General features: G+C 44.2%; 1 protein-coding gene across 1 annotated transcript in view; it reads left to right on the top strand.

The window, feature by feature from the left end:
• ZNF385D (zinc finger protein 385D) overlaps positions 1–14,175 on the top strand; it is a 757,956-nt gene that overhangs the window by 372,907 nt on the left and 370,874 nt on the right. Inside the window, exon 6 of the mRNA XM_068970436.1 lies at positions 3,253–3,272. Coding sequence (XP_068826537.1) covers positions 3,253–3,272 — 20 coding nt within the window. The remainder of the gene's footprint in view (positions 1–3,252; positions 3,273–14,175) is intronic.

Genomic DNA, 14,175 nt, shown 5'->3' with positions numbered 1-14,175 from the left:
TATTTGTCAGAAATAGGAGGGACTTGAGCAAAAAACGTATGTGTATTTTGTAAGATAGTTACACAAACCCAAGACACGCGTAGATTCAGCCTTGTTTAAAGGTGGCTATCTCCAGAAAGACTGGTATCATATGATATTGCTTATATGTGGAATCTTAAAAAAGGAGGGGTACAAATGAATTTATTTATAAAACAGAAGTAGATTGATGGATGTGGAAAACAAACAGAGTTACCAGCGGATGGTGGGGAGGGGTGAATTGGGAGATTGGGACTGACCCATACACGCTAATCTGTAAAATCGATAACCAGCAACAACCTGCTCTATAGCACAGTAGAGCTACAGAGCTCTGCTCAGCAGTCCGTAATGGCTTATACGGGAAAATCATCCAAAACAGAATGGGTCTATGCATACATTTAACTGAGTCGCTTTGCTGTACACCTGAAATTGATACATTGTGAATCAACTATACTCCGGTAGACATTTAAATAAAACAAAATGCTGAATTTTGAGAGTTAAAAAAAAAAAAAGGGCGGGGGATGGCTCTCTTACCTTGTCCTGGTATTCCCCTAAGACCTGTGACTTCTGTGAGACTCCCAACTGAGTATATTTGCCACCAAATTCCATGCCAATTTAGGCTTATACAGAAGTCGCTGGGGTGTGCCTACGTGTGTGGTGGGAAGTGTTTGTACAATCTTTTTAGCCACATTTCATGAACAACAGCAAAAATGATTGGATTTGAGGAGATCTTAAGTCTTTTGGCTACATTAAATGTGGTCACTGAGCCCACAGCTTGAGTCAAGCATTGGATTAGAGAAGGTTTGTATTAATAGAACCACATCTGGCTGTGTTCTTTACCCACAGCCCCAAGTCCTTTCAAGGTCTCTGGTTCAACTCCAAACAATTTTTCCAGTAAATATTATTTGAACTGTGTGTTTTTTATTTCAAGAATCTCCAGTATTTTATCCTGCCTTCTAACTCATTATAGCCTTTTGTTCAACCTTTGGCTCCATTTAATATACCTTCTTTCAAATTCCATCTTTTCCAACTTACTTGTCTTGACCTTAACTGTTTATTTATCTGTTATGCTTCACCCTCTCATGGACTTTCCAGAGTGGTTTAATAAGACTTTCTCTGTCCTCTTGCAAGATTTCCCCTGAGATTTGCATCATACAGCAAATCTGGTAGATGTGTTGTGAATGATCAGAAAGAGAGATAAAAGAGAATATCAGTGAATCCATGTTACTCCTGGCCAATAATGGGTCAGACCCTTACTGTGGCTAAACACAAACTCTCCTCTAGAAAGGTGCTGAGCATGCCTCAATACAGGGGCCAAAGTCACGATTTGGGTTCTAACACTTCAGTAAGCAAGTCACTCATCCACAACAGACAGGAAATCATTTAGCTGGGAAAGTTTAATGCTCTTCGTCACTCTAGTAATTAAAGATGTTTGATTATCAGGAAAACACTGCATAAAAGCAGAGGGAAAGCAAGCTACGTATCAATTCTCAGAGTCAAAAGCCTTTACTTTCATTCTTCACGGTCACATCTTCACAAAGCGTTAGTGGAAAACAAAGGTTGAAAGAGAACAGCTCTTTGATCTGGAGACTTAGACGCCACTGTCATCCCTTCTAGAAACCATTACTATTGGCCCACACCTACTCTCAGTCAGCCCCTGAGTACCCTGCGGTCCCACAGCTTGACTGTCTCATTCCTTCTTTCCTAGACCACCGTCTTCCCTTCTTCACCAAGCTGCCATATCACGCTCTCTTCTTCAGGAGAAATGGTCACACACCCTCCCCTAGAACAGAACCTGGCCGTGATGCTTCTGATTGTCAGTCTGTGGAATTTCCTCCAATTAACTAAGGGAGAAAAAATTAAAAAAAAAAAAAAAGACAGTACTCCTGAAGGAACAGAGACGTATTCAAGCTGCCTCAGGACGAGAAACGGAATTATTAGAAAGGCGCAGACCTGCCCTGGAAGGACGAGCCTCTCTCTCCATCCGGCGTGCAGCCTGCCGTTCTCTCGCTGCCTCTGCCGCCCCCTCTCTCTTCTACCTTCTGCCTTCTCCATTGTGCACAGGCGCCCACCGGACCGGGGTTTACATGGCCTCCCACTTCCAGGGTCCATCGCCTAATGACAAGTTCCTTCCCCATTTCTTCATTTACGTTTTCAACAACAAACATGATTCTTTCAGTTCATCTTTTTAAGACAGGCTATACAAGTCACAGGTCTCAGAAAATCCTACTCAGAGGGCACTGTAATCAAATCAGCATGTCCAGGGGTGAGTGAACCCTGAATATTTCATCTGGAAAAAGAATTTCCCCAGAGAGGAAGATGGCTTGGCAGCTACCTTGGAATATGTCCAAGTCCCCCGTATTTCTTTCAGGATTGATGCCTTGCTTATATTTCTAGGAAAGAAAGACAGTGAAAGCTCATATATGCCTGTGTGTGTGTGCGTGTATATGTGTGTGTGTGTGCATATATATATATAGTTGTTGTTGTGTGGTTCAGTTACTCCATCATGTCTGACTCTCTGCGACCCCATGGACTGCAGCACGCCAGGCCTCCCTGTCCATCACCAACTCCCAGAGCTTGCTCAAACTCATGTCTATCACGTCAGTGATGCCATCCAACCATCTCATCCTCTGCCGTCCCCCTCTCCTGCCTTCAATCTTCCCCAACATCAGGATCTTTTCCAATAGGTTAGATCTTCCCATCAGGTGGCCAAGTATGGGAGCTTCAACTTCAGCATCAGTCCTCCCAATGAATATTCAGGGTTGATTTCCTTTAGGATGGACTGGTTGGATCTCTTTGTTGTCAAAGGGACTCTCAAGCATCTTCTGCAGCACCACCAATTTGCAAGCGTTGGTTCTCCAGCACTTGGCCTTCTTTATGTCTTTGTGTGTGTGTGTGTGCGTGTGTAGCTGGTTTACATACATAACATTTAGGAAGTGGCTGCTTTTATTTCTCAGAAATAAATGCAATAACCAGCTTATCTTTTGAAAATACTACTGTGATTAGAAAGACACTGATTTTTGAAACTTCACAGGAGAAACGACACATTCCTGGCCGCCGCACATATGTACGACTTCATTTCCTCGAGGCCACCATGTGCAGGACAGTCTCCCAATACTCCTCAGCGCTTGAGCATCTTCAAAAACAAGGTCACCCATAATGCAAGAGATGCTAGTTATGAAACTTGCCAGCAGAGAGAATAAACAATTTAAAAACTTGGGCTCGTGAGCCGGAAAGGTGGAATCATACTAAAACTGGTACATGAACATGAACACTCGCGACGCTCGAAGCGCCACTTCTCTCGTTTCTTCTATGAATTGCGTATACACTGTACACAATGCACACATAATGTACATATGTCTATACTGGGGCTTCCCTGCGGGCTCAGACGGTGAAGCGTCTGCCTGCAATGTGGGAGACCCGGGTTCGATCCCTGGGTCGGAAAGGTCCCCTGGAGAAGGAAATGGCAATCCACTCCAGCACTCTTGCTGGGAAATCCCATGGACGGAGGAGCCTGGTGGGCTGCAGTCCATGGGTCACAAAGAGTCATAATTACGTGCAAATAATATGTACATCTATAATGCTACACACCCCCTTCTAGCCAACACGCTGGCTCCATCATATGAAGGCTGATCTGGGTCAACTGTCAAACAGTCAGAGCTTCAGTTTGCATTCTTGTGTTCAATGCTCAGCTCCCATGACAGCTGAAAAAGCTGTCTTACCCTGAAACTGGTTGAATTAGTGATTCCAAACTAGACAAGGCCAGCCACGTGAAACACCCCGTTTTTATCTTGCCCTGTCTGCTGGGTTTCGCTGGATGACACGGAGATGGAAAACCTGACCCAGGAGAAGCAGGCGCACGTTGGAGATTTGGGGCCTTTCTGCCTGTGCTTCTCTCGAAGCCGCTGGCTACGTGAGCGCCTGGTTCCCACAGGGCGCCCGGTGGGGAACTGCTGTGTCGCTGGAGAGTCAGCAGCCACATGGCGCCCCCTCTCCTGGTGAGCCCTCTGCAGGCTTCTGTACCCTTGCTGCAGGTGCCTGACGGCCCCCGAGCCCCCGACTCACTCACTCTGGACCACTTTCCACCTCTCCCAGCCCCTGGCCTCATGCTGCCTTTTTTTTTTTTTTTTTTTCCGGCCTTCTCCTATGCTGTTAACTATGCCTAGGACACTTGCTCCCTGTTTTTATCGAATTTGAAATTATCCACACTCTTCAGCTTAGACGCCATATGCTCACGAGTCTTCCCTGACTTCCCTGACTGCCCACTTTCCCTCCCTTTTGGCCCATCAGAGCTTCAGAGGGTATGATTGCTGACAGTTTCTTTAGACTCTCTGCATATATTTATGCCTCACATTTTTTTTAAGATAAAATATTTTCATTGTTGTTCTTTACCTCCAGAAAGAGTGATCTGATTATTTAACTGATGCAGTGTTATTTTTAAAGATATGTGACGTGCATTTTAGCTACTAAAGGACATGATAAATTACTCAGTTTAAAAGGATTTCCCTGCAAACTTTTATGGTTCAAAATGATGCAAGTTCCTAAAAGCTATTTCTTCATGCTCCAATGAGTTAGGGTCTGTCCTCTAGATTTTTTTTTTAATTGAAGGTGAAGAGACAGCCTGCCACTATGTAGAATTTCAGTGTCTTTTCAAAGTAATGGCACCTTCTAGAAAAGATAAAATGATGAGTGATTACCTTTGTTGAAAAGAAGGAGGAGAGCTCTGTGATTGAGCTTCTCTTGGCAGGCCTGGCAGCTCTGAGCCATCACTGCTACTCAGACAGAGCACGTGGAGCCGGGCTTTCCTTTAAATTCTGGGCTTTGCTTTCTTCACACTGATTCCCGAATCAACAAGTCTCTGGAGAATAGGTGGGTCTTCTTTCTCAATTATCCGTCAATTTCAAGGACTTCTTGGGGGGTCAGCCTGCTTTCTTCTTCGTGAAATTAATCTTGTTTGACTTTAGGTACTTGGGACTTAGTTAAAGCACCATGTACGTACTGCGTGCCTCCTCGTCGATGGTGTCACGCGATGGGTGGTCCAGGAAACAGAGATGATGGCCTGCGGGCAGGACATTTCTCCGGGGGCTCTGTGCGTCCACACTGTGCAAGGGAGAACAGGAAAGGGACTGGGGGGACAGGAAGTCGAGCTGGGATGCAAGTCCAAAGGTAGCTTCGGACCCTCTGACGCTGAAATGGCCCAACCTGACCAGGTTGTTCCAAACTGGTCTGAGGTGGCCAGACCTTTCAGTTCCGCTTTGGTCACTGATGTGGTCCACCACACGGGGCAGAAAAACCTTAGCGATGCAGGTCCTAGCAGCTGAGACAATCGATATCTGAAAAGCCTTCTCCCGAAGCACTCCCAGCAGCGGAGTGAGAACACATCACAGGGAGACCTGAGAGGTGTGTCCATGGGCCAGCATTGCTAAAACACTCAGTGACAATGAGACATGCTAACCCTTCCAAACAAGGCGTCACAGTGGAGAGGAGGGGCACACCTAGGAACACTATCGAGGGATAAGCAGTGTTTCTGGAAGCATAAAAATCGTAGTCGCTAATTATGAGCTTGGCGATCATCCTGGGGATGCTCATCCTTGCTGCTCAGTTTCTGACTTAGGGGTGAAGCTGGGCAGTGTTTCTGGATTTCGTGGCTCCTCTGTCCACAGGGTTATCCCAGCAGGAACACTGGGGTGAGTGGCCATTTCCTCCTCCAGGGGATCTTCCCGACCCAGGGGTGGAACTCAGGCCTCTTGCGTCTGCTGCATTGGCAGGTGGGTTCTTTACCACTGCACCTCCTGGGAAGCTGCATCGTGAGTTGCACTGAAGATGCTGGTCATAGCAGCGGGTGTGCAAAGGCGTGACCTGCGCTGATGAGTCCACTTCCAAGGGGGCTTAGTCTCAGGCCTGGCGCGCTGGTGATGGGTGTTGGCTGTGAACCTCTTCACAGGCTCACAATGCGCCCACACAGCATGGCAACTCCCCTCCCCCAGACGATGCGATCCCACAGAGGGAAACCAGAGCCACTTGGCCTTTGCGGACCTCATCCGGAGAGTCACACTTAGTTGTGTCAACAATATCCAAAAGCCGCTCAGGTCAGGCCTATCCACCCTGGCAGCAGGCCACAGAAGAGGGCGAGCTCCGGGGAATGAGACTCACGGGAGAGGGGCTTCCCTGGGTCTGGTGGTTGAGCATCTGTCCTTCCACTGCAGGAGGAACGGCTCGATCCCCGGTGAGGAACTGAGATCCTGCGTGTTGTGCGGCATGGCCAAAACATACATAAATAAAAACAGACTGAAAACAGAGTCACGGGGGCCAGTTCTGGAGGCTGACTCCCACACATGAGGAAGGAGGCCCTGTGCCTTGTATTTCTCCATCAGAGCCACCAGAGAGGAAAATCAGTGGTGATTTCCTTTTCTCGTTCTCCATGCCTGTCCCACAGGACAGCTGACATTCATGAGACAAAATGTGATGACATGTTACAAACTAATTCCAATTTCTTTCTCCCTTTTTTGGCTATGCCATGTGGCACATGAGATTTCAGTGCCCTGACCAGGGATCAAACAAACCCCTGTCGCCTGCCTTGGGACTGTGGACTCTTAACCACAGGGAAGTTCCCTAGTTTCCTTTTAGTAAATTAAACTGTGGTCAGCATGGAAAAATAATGCAAAGCAATGCACCTAAGTAAAATTATACTTAGAATCTGTATATTTTAAACTAATCTCTCAAAATTTTGACTTACAGAGAGGGTGAAACTATCACTGAGTATCCACTTGCTTCATTCCACCAGTTAAACCCAACGTTCACCCCATTACCAGTGTTCAGTGAGAACGTCTGAGTTTCTTCTGATTTATAGTCTGTATTTCATTAGTACAATTCATGATAATGCATTAAGCAAGTCTGTTCATGATAAGAATAGAAAGAAAAACATGACCTTTTATTGCAAATATATATTCTGTGTACAGACTTTTAATCAGTTTCTCAGCTGGGGACAGAATAGATGTTTATGTTTTCTGTGACTTTATGAGCTCAAATAGGAAACGTGAGGGTTACTTCCATATGAGAGTAGCAGCAGTAATGTCTGTCTGCATAAGAGCTCCCTACCATGAAGGTGAGCCTTTGTTTACCTTTTGAAAATGCTTTTCCAAGAGGCTGTGGGTAGCCATTGCCAGTGTAGAGCAGGCCAGCTGATCAGATAGCAGCAAAAATAATGAGAAGCATCATGGAAGTGACAGCAAGATTAATTAAGTTCCTCCGGCCGCATTCACGTATGGCTGTGCAGAGCTCCTTTGGGCACCGCCGCAGTTAAATGGTATTTATAGTGACAAATACTGTAGATTTCCAGAACTGACACTTTTGAGTCAAGGGTAAAAATCACATTCGGTCATTTTATCCACCAGAAAGTTCAGAGATGAACCCTTAGAATTGTTACTACGTTTGAGCCAAGCCAAGGTGGAAATTGAGACATAATTAAAAGAATGCTGGAACTGTAATATTTTGTTTTCCATTTACACATTTCCTTTATGTGTTTTAGACATTTTGACAGAGGGAGCCAAAAAAATTTCCATCTACAGTATTTGACTGCAGGCACAGAATTAAGCACACTTGGAAACACTTTCAATTGCCTTGTGAATTCTTGCAGTGTTGGGGTATGCGGCACTGTCTTTCTGCTCACTCTACACAGTTATTATCACAGTGTATATAAAAATGGGATGCCCATGACCTAAAGCATGCAAACTTACTTGAGCTATACTCAATTTATCTTGAAAGATCTTTTTTTTGGAAAGCAAAACCTGGAATTCAATATGATGTTGTTTTCTTCTTCCATTTGGTTTGCAAGCACATTTGTTGTGGGGCTGGGTGGGGAGAGGGCTCATCTTCAAACTGCTGCCCAGGATCCATAAATGAATTTTATTTTAAGAAAAATTGGAAACCTCTGGAGTGTATAAGATCTTTCAACCTGCTATACAAGATGTATTAACTCATGTTAGGGTGTCACCAAATATCTTGGGAAGCATAGTATTACATTTCTGTCCTTGGAAGCACATTGAGGTTCATTCACATGTTCATTCAGGAAACACTTCTTGCATCATGACTCAAATTAAATGCAAAAAGCTTTCATCTGGGACATGAGATCACATCCAGCGTGGGCTCTGTTTTCTTCTTCAGCTGCACTTTGCGTGAACGTATTTCATGAAGCTTTCTCTTGAGCGCTCTTATTTGTGATTTGTCTCCCAGACACATCATTCGCAATTTCACTCTTGCATTATATCCTCTGCCAATTGTTTCTGCATTTTGTCCATCCCAGCCACTAATAAAGATTGAGCTTAAGTGCCTCCTGTTCTCTTCAGCTTTCCAGGTTTGCCTTGAAGCCATTACAATTTTGTCCTTTATCAAACCCTTACGTGTGTGACCCAGAGTTTTCATTTACCATTTACATAGTACTGCCTTTGTTTTTACCTTTTTTTTTTTTTTTATAAAATCATCATCTTCTTAAATAAGACATCAAATGCTTGGAGGAGCAGAGCAGTAGCTTAAATATTTCAGTTCAGTGTCCTGTTAGGTAGACTCTTCACTTATATTTTTTATCAATGATGATAATGGTTATAATAATTTGACCTACTATGAGTAAGGCACCAAACTAGGGGGTGTCCACTGATTTTTGAAGAAAATATTTAGATAAATATAAATATGTAGATAGATATAAACCTCATCAGTTCAGCTCAGTTCAGTTCAGTTGCACAGTTGTGTCCGACTCTTTGTGACCCCATGAATCACAGCACACCAGGCCTCCCTGTCCATCATCATCTCCCGGAGTTCACTCAGACTCACGTCCATCGAGTCCGTGATGCCATCCAGCCATCTCATCCTTGGTTGACCCCTTCTCCTCCTGCCCCACTCCCTCCCAGCATCAGAGTCTTTTCCATTGAGTCAACTCTTCGCATGAGGTGGCCAAAGTACTGGAGTTTCAGCTTTAGCATCATTCCTTCCAAAGAAATCCCAGGGCTGATCTCCTTTAGAATGGACTGATTGGATCTCCTTGCAGTCCAAGGGATTCCCAAGAGTCTTCTCCAACACCACAGTTCAAAAGCATCATTTTTTCAGCGCTCAGCCTTCTTCACAGTCCAACTCTCACATCCATACATGACTACTGGAAAAACCATAGCCTTGACTAGACGGACCTTAGTTGGCAAAGTAATGTCTCTGCTTTTGAATATGCTATCTACGTTGATCATAACTTTTCTTCCAAGGAGTAAGTGTCTTTTAATTTCATGGCTGCAGTCACCATCTGCAGTGATTCTGGGACCCAAAAAAATAAAGTCTGACCCTGTTTCTACCGTTTCCCCATCTATTTCCCATGGAGTGATGGGACCAGATGCCATGATCTCAGTTTTCTGAATGTTGAGCTTTAAGCCAACTTTTTCACTCTCCACTTTCACTTTCATCAAGAGGCTTTTTAGCTCCTCTTCGTTTTCTGCCATAAGGGTGGTGTCATCTGCATATCTGAGGTTATTGATATTTCTCCCGGCAGTCTTGATTCCAGCTTGTGTTTCTTCCAGTCCAGCGTTTCTCATGATGTACTCTGCATAGAAGTTAAATAAGCAGGGTGACAATATACAGCCTTGACGTACTCCTTTTCCTATTTGCAACCAGTCTGTTGTTCCATGTCCAGTTCTAACTGTTGTTTCCTGACCTGCATACAGATTTCTCAAGAGGCAGATCAGTCAAGAAACACCTGGAGTAACAGGCAAATTTGGCCTTGGAATGCAGAATGAAGCAGGGCAAAGACTAATAGAGTTTTGCCAAGAAAATGTATTGTCATAGCAAACACCCTCTTCCAACAACACAGGAGAAGACTCACCAGATGGTCAACACTGAAATCAGATTGATTATATTCTCTGCAGCCAAAGATGGAGAAGCTCTATACAGTAGACAAAAACAAGACCCGGAGCTGACTGTGGCTCAGATCATGAACTCCTTATTACCAAATTCAGACTTAAATTGAAGAAAGTAGGGAAAACTGCTAGACCATTCAGGTATGACCTAAATCAAATCCCTTATGATTATACAGTGGAAGTGAGAAATAGATTCAACGGTCTAGATCTGATAGATAGAGTGCCTGATGAACTATGGATTGAGGTTCGTGACATTGTACAGGAGACAGGGATCAAGACCATCCCCATGGAAAAGAAATGCAAAAAAGCAAAATGGCTGTCTGGGGAGGCCTTACAAATAAACCTCATAGAAAACTAGATAAAAATATGAACATGTTCCTGGTGGGCTTAGAAGTGGGAAAAGAGAAAATACAAAGAAAGAGAGACGTGGCAGGGAGCTAACCTGAGCACCTTCAGAGAGGGAGGCTGTGATGCGCCTGTTACAGGGGGGCCAGGGCCCTCAGCCAGTCAGGGAGAATGCGCTGGTAAACGCCACCTGGAAGAGCAGCTGGGTTTTGATTAGCTCTCCCCGAGCTCCTCTCTGCCTATACTCTCTGTTCTTGGCTCCAGGAACCCTGGGCTCCCTACTGGGCTCCTGACCTGCTGCCCACGCCTCTGGTCTGCCTCTCGCCCCCCACGCCTCTGGTCTGTTTTTCGCCTCCTGGCTTACAAGTCTCTGGGCGCTGGCTCGCCTTTCCTCCGTTTCAGGGATTCTCTCTCCCCTGCGAGGTGGCTCGTGGTGTCTCCTCCTTGTCTGTGTAGTTCTGATACTTGCCTCCAGTCTCACCAGAGGCTGCAGCTGCCTAAGGTGCGGGTGTTGATGGTGCGCTCCAGTCACTATCCCGAACTGCTAAATCCTTGGCATGCATTTCTGCTATATTCTGAGCTATGTTAAAATGCTAAAGGAATTAATATTTATCAATTTTTCCATGACTGCAAAACACCTTCATCCTACTTCAGGAATGCTGATAACTGGACCAGTGATTGGAATGCGTTCATGCTGCGTGCTTAGTCGTTCCGTTGTGTCCGACTCTGTGTGACCCCATGGGTGTAGCCCGCCAGGCTCCTCTGTCTGTGGGATTCTCCAGGCAAGAAGCCTGGAGCGGGCTGCCATGCCCTCCCCCAGGGGATCTTCCCCACCCAGGGATCGAAACTACACCTCCTGTGTCTCCTGCATTGCCAGTGGGCTCTTTACCTGTTGAACCATAAATGCACTGTAATAAAGTTACACAAACAGTGTTTGGAAATGTCCTAGGGAAATGTGAGTCAGAAATAAGCCCAGGGAAGACTTCTTAGAAAACAAAGTATCTTAGCTGTTTTGAGTGATGAGTGTAACTAACTTGACACTTAAAGGGGAATATAAAAGGACATTCCTGGTAGAATACAACCATATTCTCAGCTTCCCAGGGGTCGCTATTGGTAAAGAACCGGCCTGCCGATGCAGGAGACACAAGAGCTGCAGGTTCAATCCCTGGGTCGGGAAGATCCCCTGGAGGAGGGCCTGGCAAGCTACTCCAGGATTCTCGCCTGGAGAATCCCATGGACGGAGGTGCCTGGCGGGCTACAGGCCACAGGGTCTCAGAGTCAGACACGACTGCCGTGACTCAGCGTATACACATGTATTCTCGGTAGAATCAGGAGGGTGCATCGTATGGAAGACTTTTGAGACATTCATTCATTCAAATAAATGATAAATTAATAAGAATGAGTACTTACTGCATGCCTCCTGTTGCTGAGACACTCTTGAGGCACTGGTGCAGCATAAGCGTGGTGGACATACCCTGCCCTCACTTCATTCTATTGGAAGCACAGAAGCAATACACTGTAACCGTGAGGGAGCGAGATGACGGAGGCTGTAAGTCTCCCTCTGCGTAAGACAAAGGTAGAAGAGGTTCCACATCCTCCCGGATAGAGTAAGCTGCGGAAATCCCAAGAATGCAAGCCCTGGAGACTCTGTATTTTCATCAATTGTACCTCAGCACCTAGAACAGTGTTTGGCACATGAGTGCCCAGTAACTATTTTTTTGAATGCTTAAATATACCTAGGTCATAGCCACCTCCAAGGTTAAGGATTCTAAGAAGGTTCTCAATGCTAGTTAGTAAATTTTATTTTTTTTAAAAAAGCCTCTGTTAACTGATCACACATACAAGGGGTTTATTAGATGTCTTGGAAGTTAGGAAAATTCAGATACTTAGAATTTTAGAATATTTTAGTATTTTTATAATTTTTATCCTTACCACAATATCAATACTTCTTTTACTATGGGATATTAATTTTCCATGCTAAGGTCCCTAAGCATTTAATTTCAATGGAAGCATCAAATAGAAATCAAGGAGTAAAAATGATTTATGAGTTTGTAGTTGTATCCATACAATCTGAAAAAAATCTGATCACTATACTACATGGATCCATTGAACTAGTCATTTGTTCATAAATTACTTATTTCTTCATTTTTCAAACTGTTTTGACATTGGGTGGTGGTATGTTAGACAGAGGCAAGCTCAAGCTTAAAATAAATAGCCTTCCATCAAACGTCATTCTTATGTCAATGAATATCCATTCAACAGATTATTGTGCTTTCAACAAACATTCCATCATCTGACACCCACACACGGCCTCTTGCCTGTGTAATTCTCCAGGGTTCATTGCTGACCCTACTTTTGTTTTCCATCTATATTCCCTTGAAGGTTTCACCTGGTTTCATGCAGTTAATCACCATTTATAAGATTATGACTTTTTAATTGGAAAATACAACTTTATTTCTTTTTTAAATATTAATTTATTGCATTTTTCTCCTCTCTTTTTAAAAAATTGAAGTATAGTTGATTTACAACGTGTTAGTTACAGGTGCATAGCAAAATGATTCAGTTACGCATCAGTTCAGTTCAGTTCAGTCGCTCAGTCATGTCCGACTCTTTGCAACCCCATGAATCGCAGCACGCCAGGCCTCCCTGTCCATCACCAACTCCCGGAGTTCACTCAGACTTGCATCCATCAAGTCAGTTATACATACACATATATGAAACTGAATCATATATGCATGATTATATATATATATATTCATTTTAAGAGTCTTTCTTGTTACAAGTTATTACAAAATATTGATTATAATTCCCTGTTCTGTAGAGTAGACCTTTGTTAGTTATCTATTTTATATATAGAAGTGTGTGTGTATTAATCCCATACTCTTAACTTGGTAATCAGAAATTTTTGTTTCTATGTTTGTGAGTCTATTTCTGTTCTGTAAATAAGTTCATTATAAATGTTGGAAAGCGTGTGGAGAAAAAGGCACCCTCCTAAACTGCTGGTGGGAATGTGAACGGGTGCAGCCACTATGGAGGTGCCTTCAAAAGCTAAAAATAGAGCTGCCATATGGTCCGGCAGTCCCACTCCTGGGCACATGTCCAGAGAAAATCATGATCTAAAAAGATACACTCCCCCCCTCGATGTTCACTGCAGCACCACGTGCAGGAGCTGAGCCACAGAAGCAACCTTGGTGTCCGCTGACAGAGGGGTGGGCGGGGAAGATGCGGTGTGCACGCAAGACGGAGTGCTAGGCCCTAAGACGAGGGAAGTAGCGCCAGCTCTAGCGGCGTGAATGGACCTGGAGATTATCGCACTAAATGAAGGAATTCAGACAGAAAAAGACAAAGATCATATGACATCACTTATATGTGGGATCTGAACAAATGATTCAAATGACGAACTTAAATTTAAATATGAATTTCAGACATCGCCCCTGAACTCCAGAGTCACATAAGCCAAACTTCCAGGAACATTTTCACTTGAATACGTAGGAGGGCTCAAATGAAATGTGCCCCACGTTGCCTACCTCCTTACTCCCACCCAAACGTGTTTCTCCACAGTCTTCTTATCAGCTAGTGGAAATCTCATCTTCCGATTGCTCAGGCCCCAAATTTCAAATAATCTGTTACTCCTTTTTTTTTTCCATCACTTTCCCAACTCATCAAGAAATCCCACTGACCCGCTTTGTCATGTGTACAGATTCAAATCACTTTTGACCTTCTCCACGGCTTCCGTCCACTCCAGATCACCGTTTCTTTCTATATTATTACAAAGTCTTCCTAAATTTCCCTTTGCTCCTTTTTATCTACTCTCCATACAGTAGCCATAGTTAAAATATGTCAAAGTATGTTGCTCCAAAGGCATTCTATACAACTCAGAAAAAGAGTCTAAGTCCCTGTGATATGGCCTACCAAATCTCCAAAG

This window comes from Capricornis sumatraensis, chromosome 4 (genome assembly GCF_032405125.1).
Source record: "Capricornis sumatraensis isolate serow.1 chromosome 4, serow.2, whole genome shotgun sequence".
Lineage (NCBI taxonomy): Eukaryota > Metazoa > Chordata > Mammalia > Artiodactyla > Bovidae > Capricornis > Capricornis sumatraensis.
This window is presented reverse-complemented; position numbering and strand designations above follow the sequence as displayed.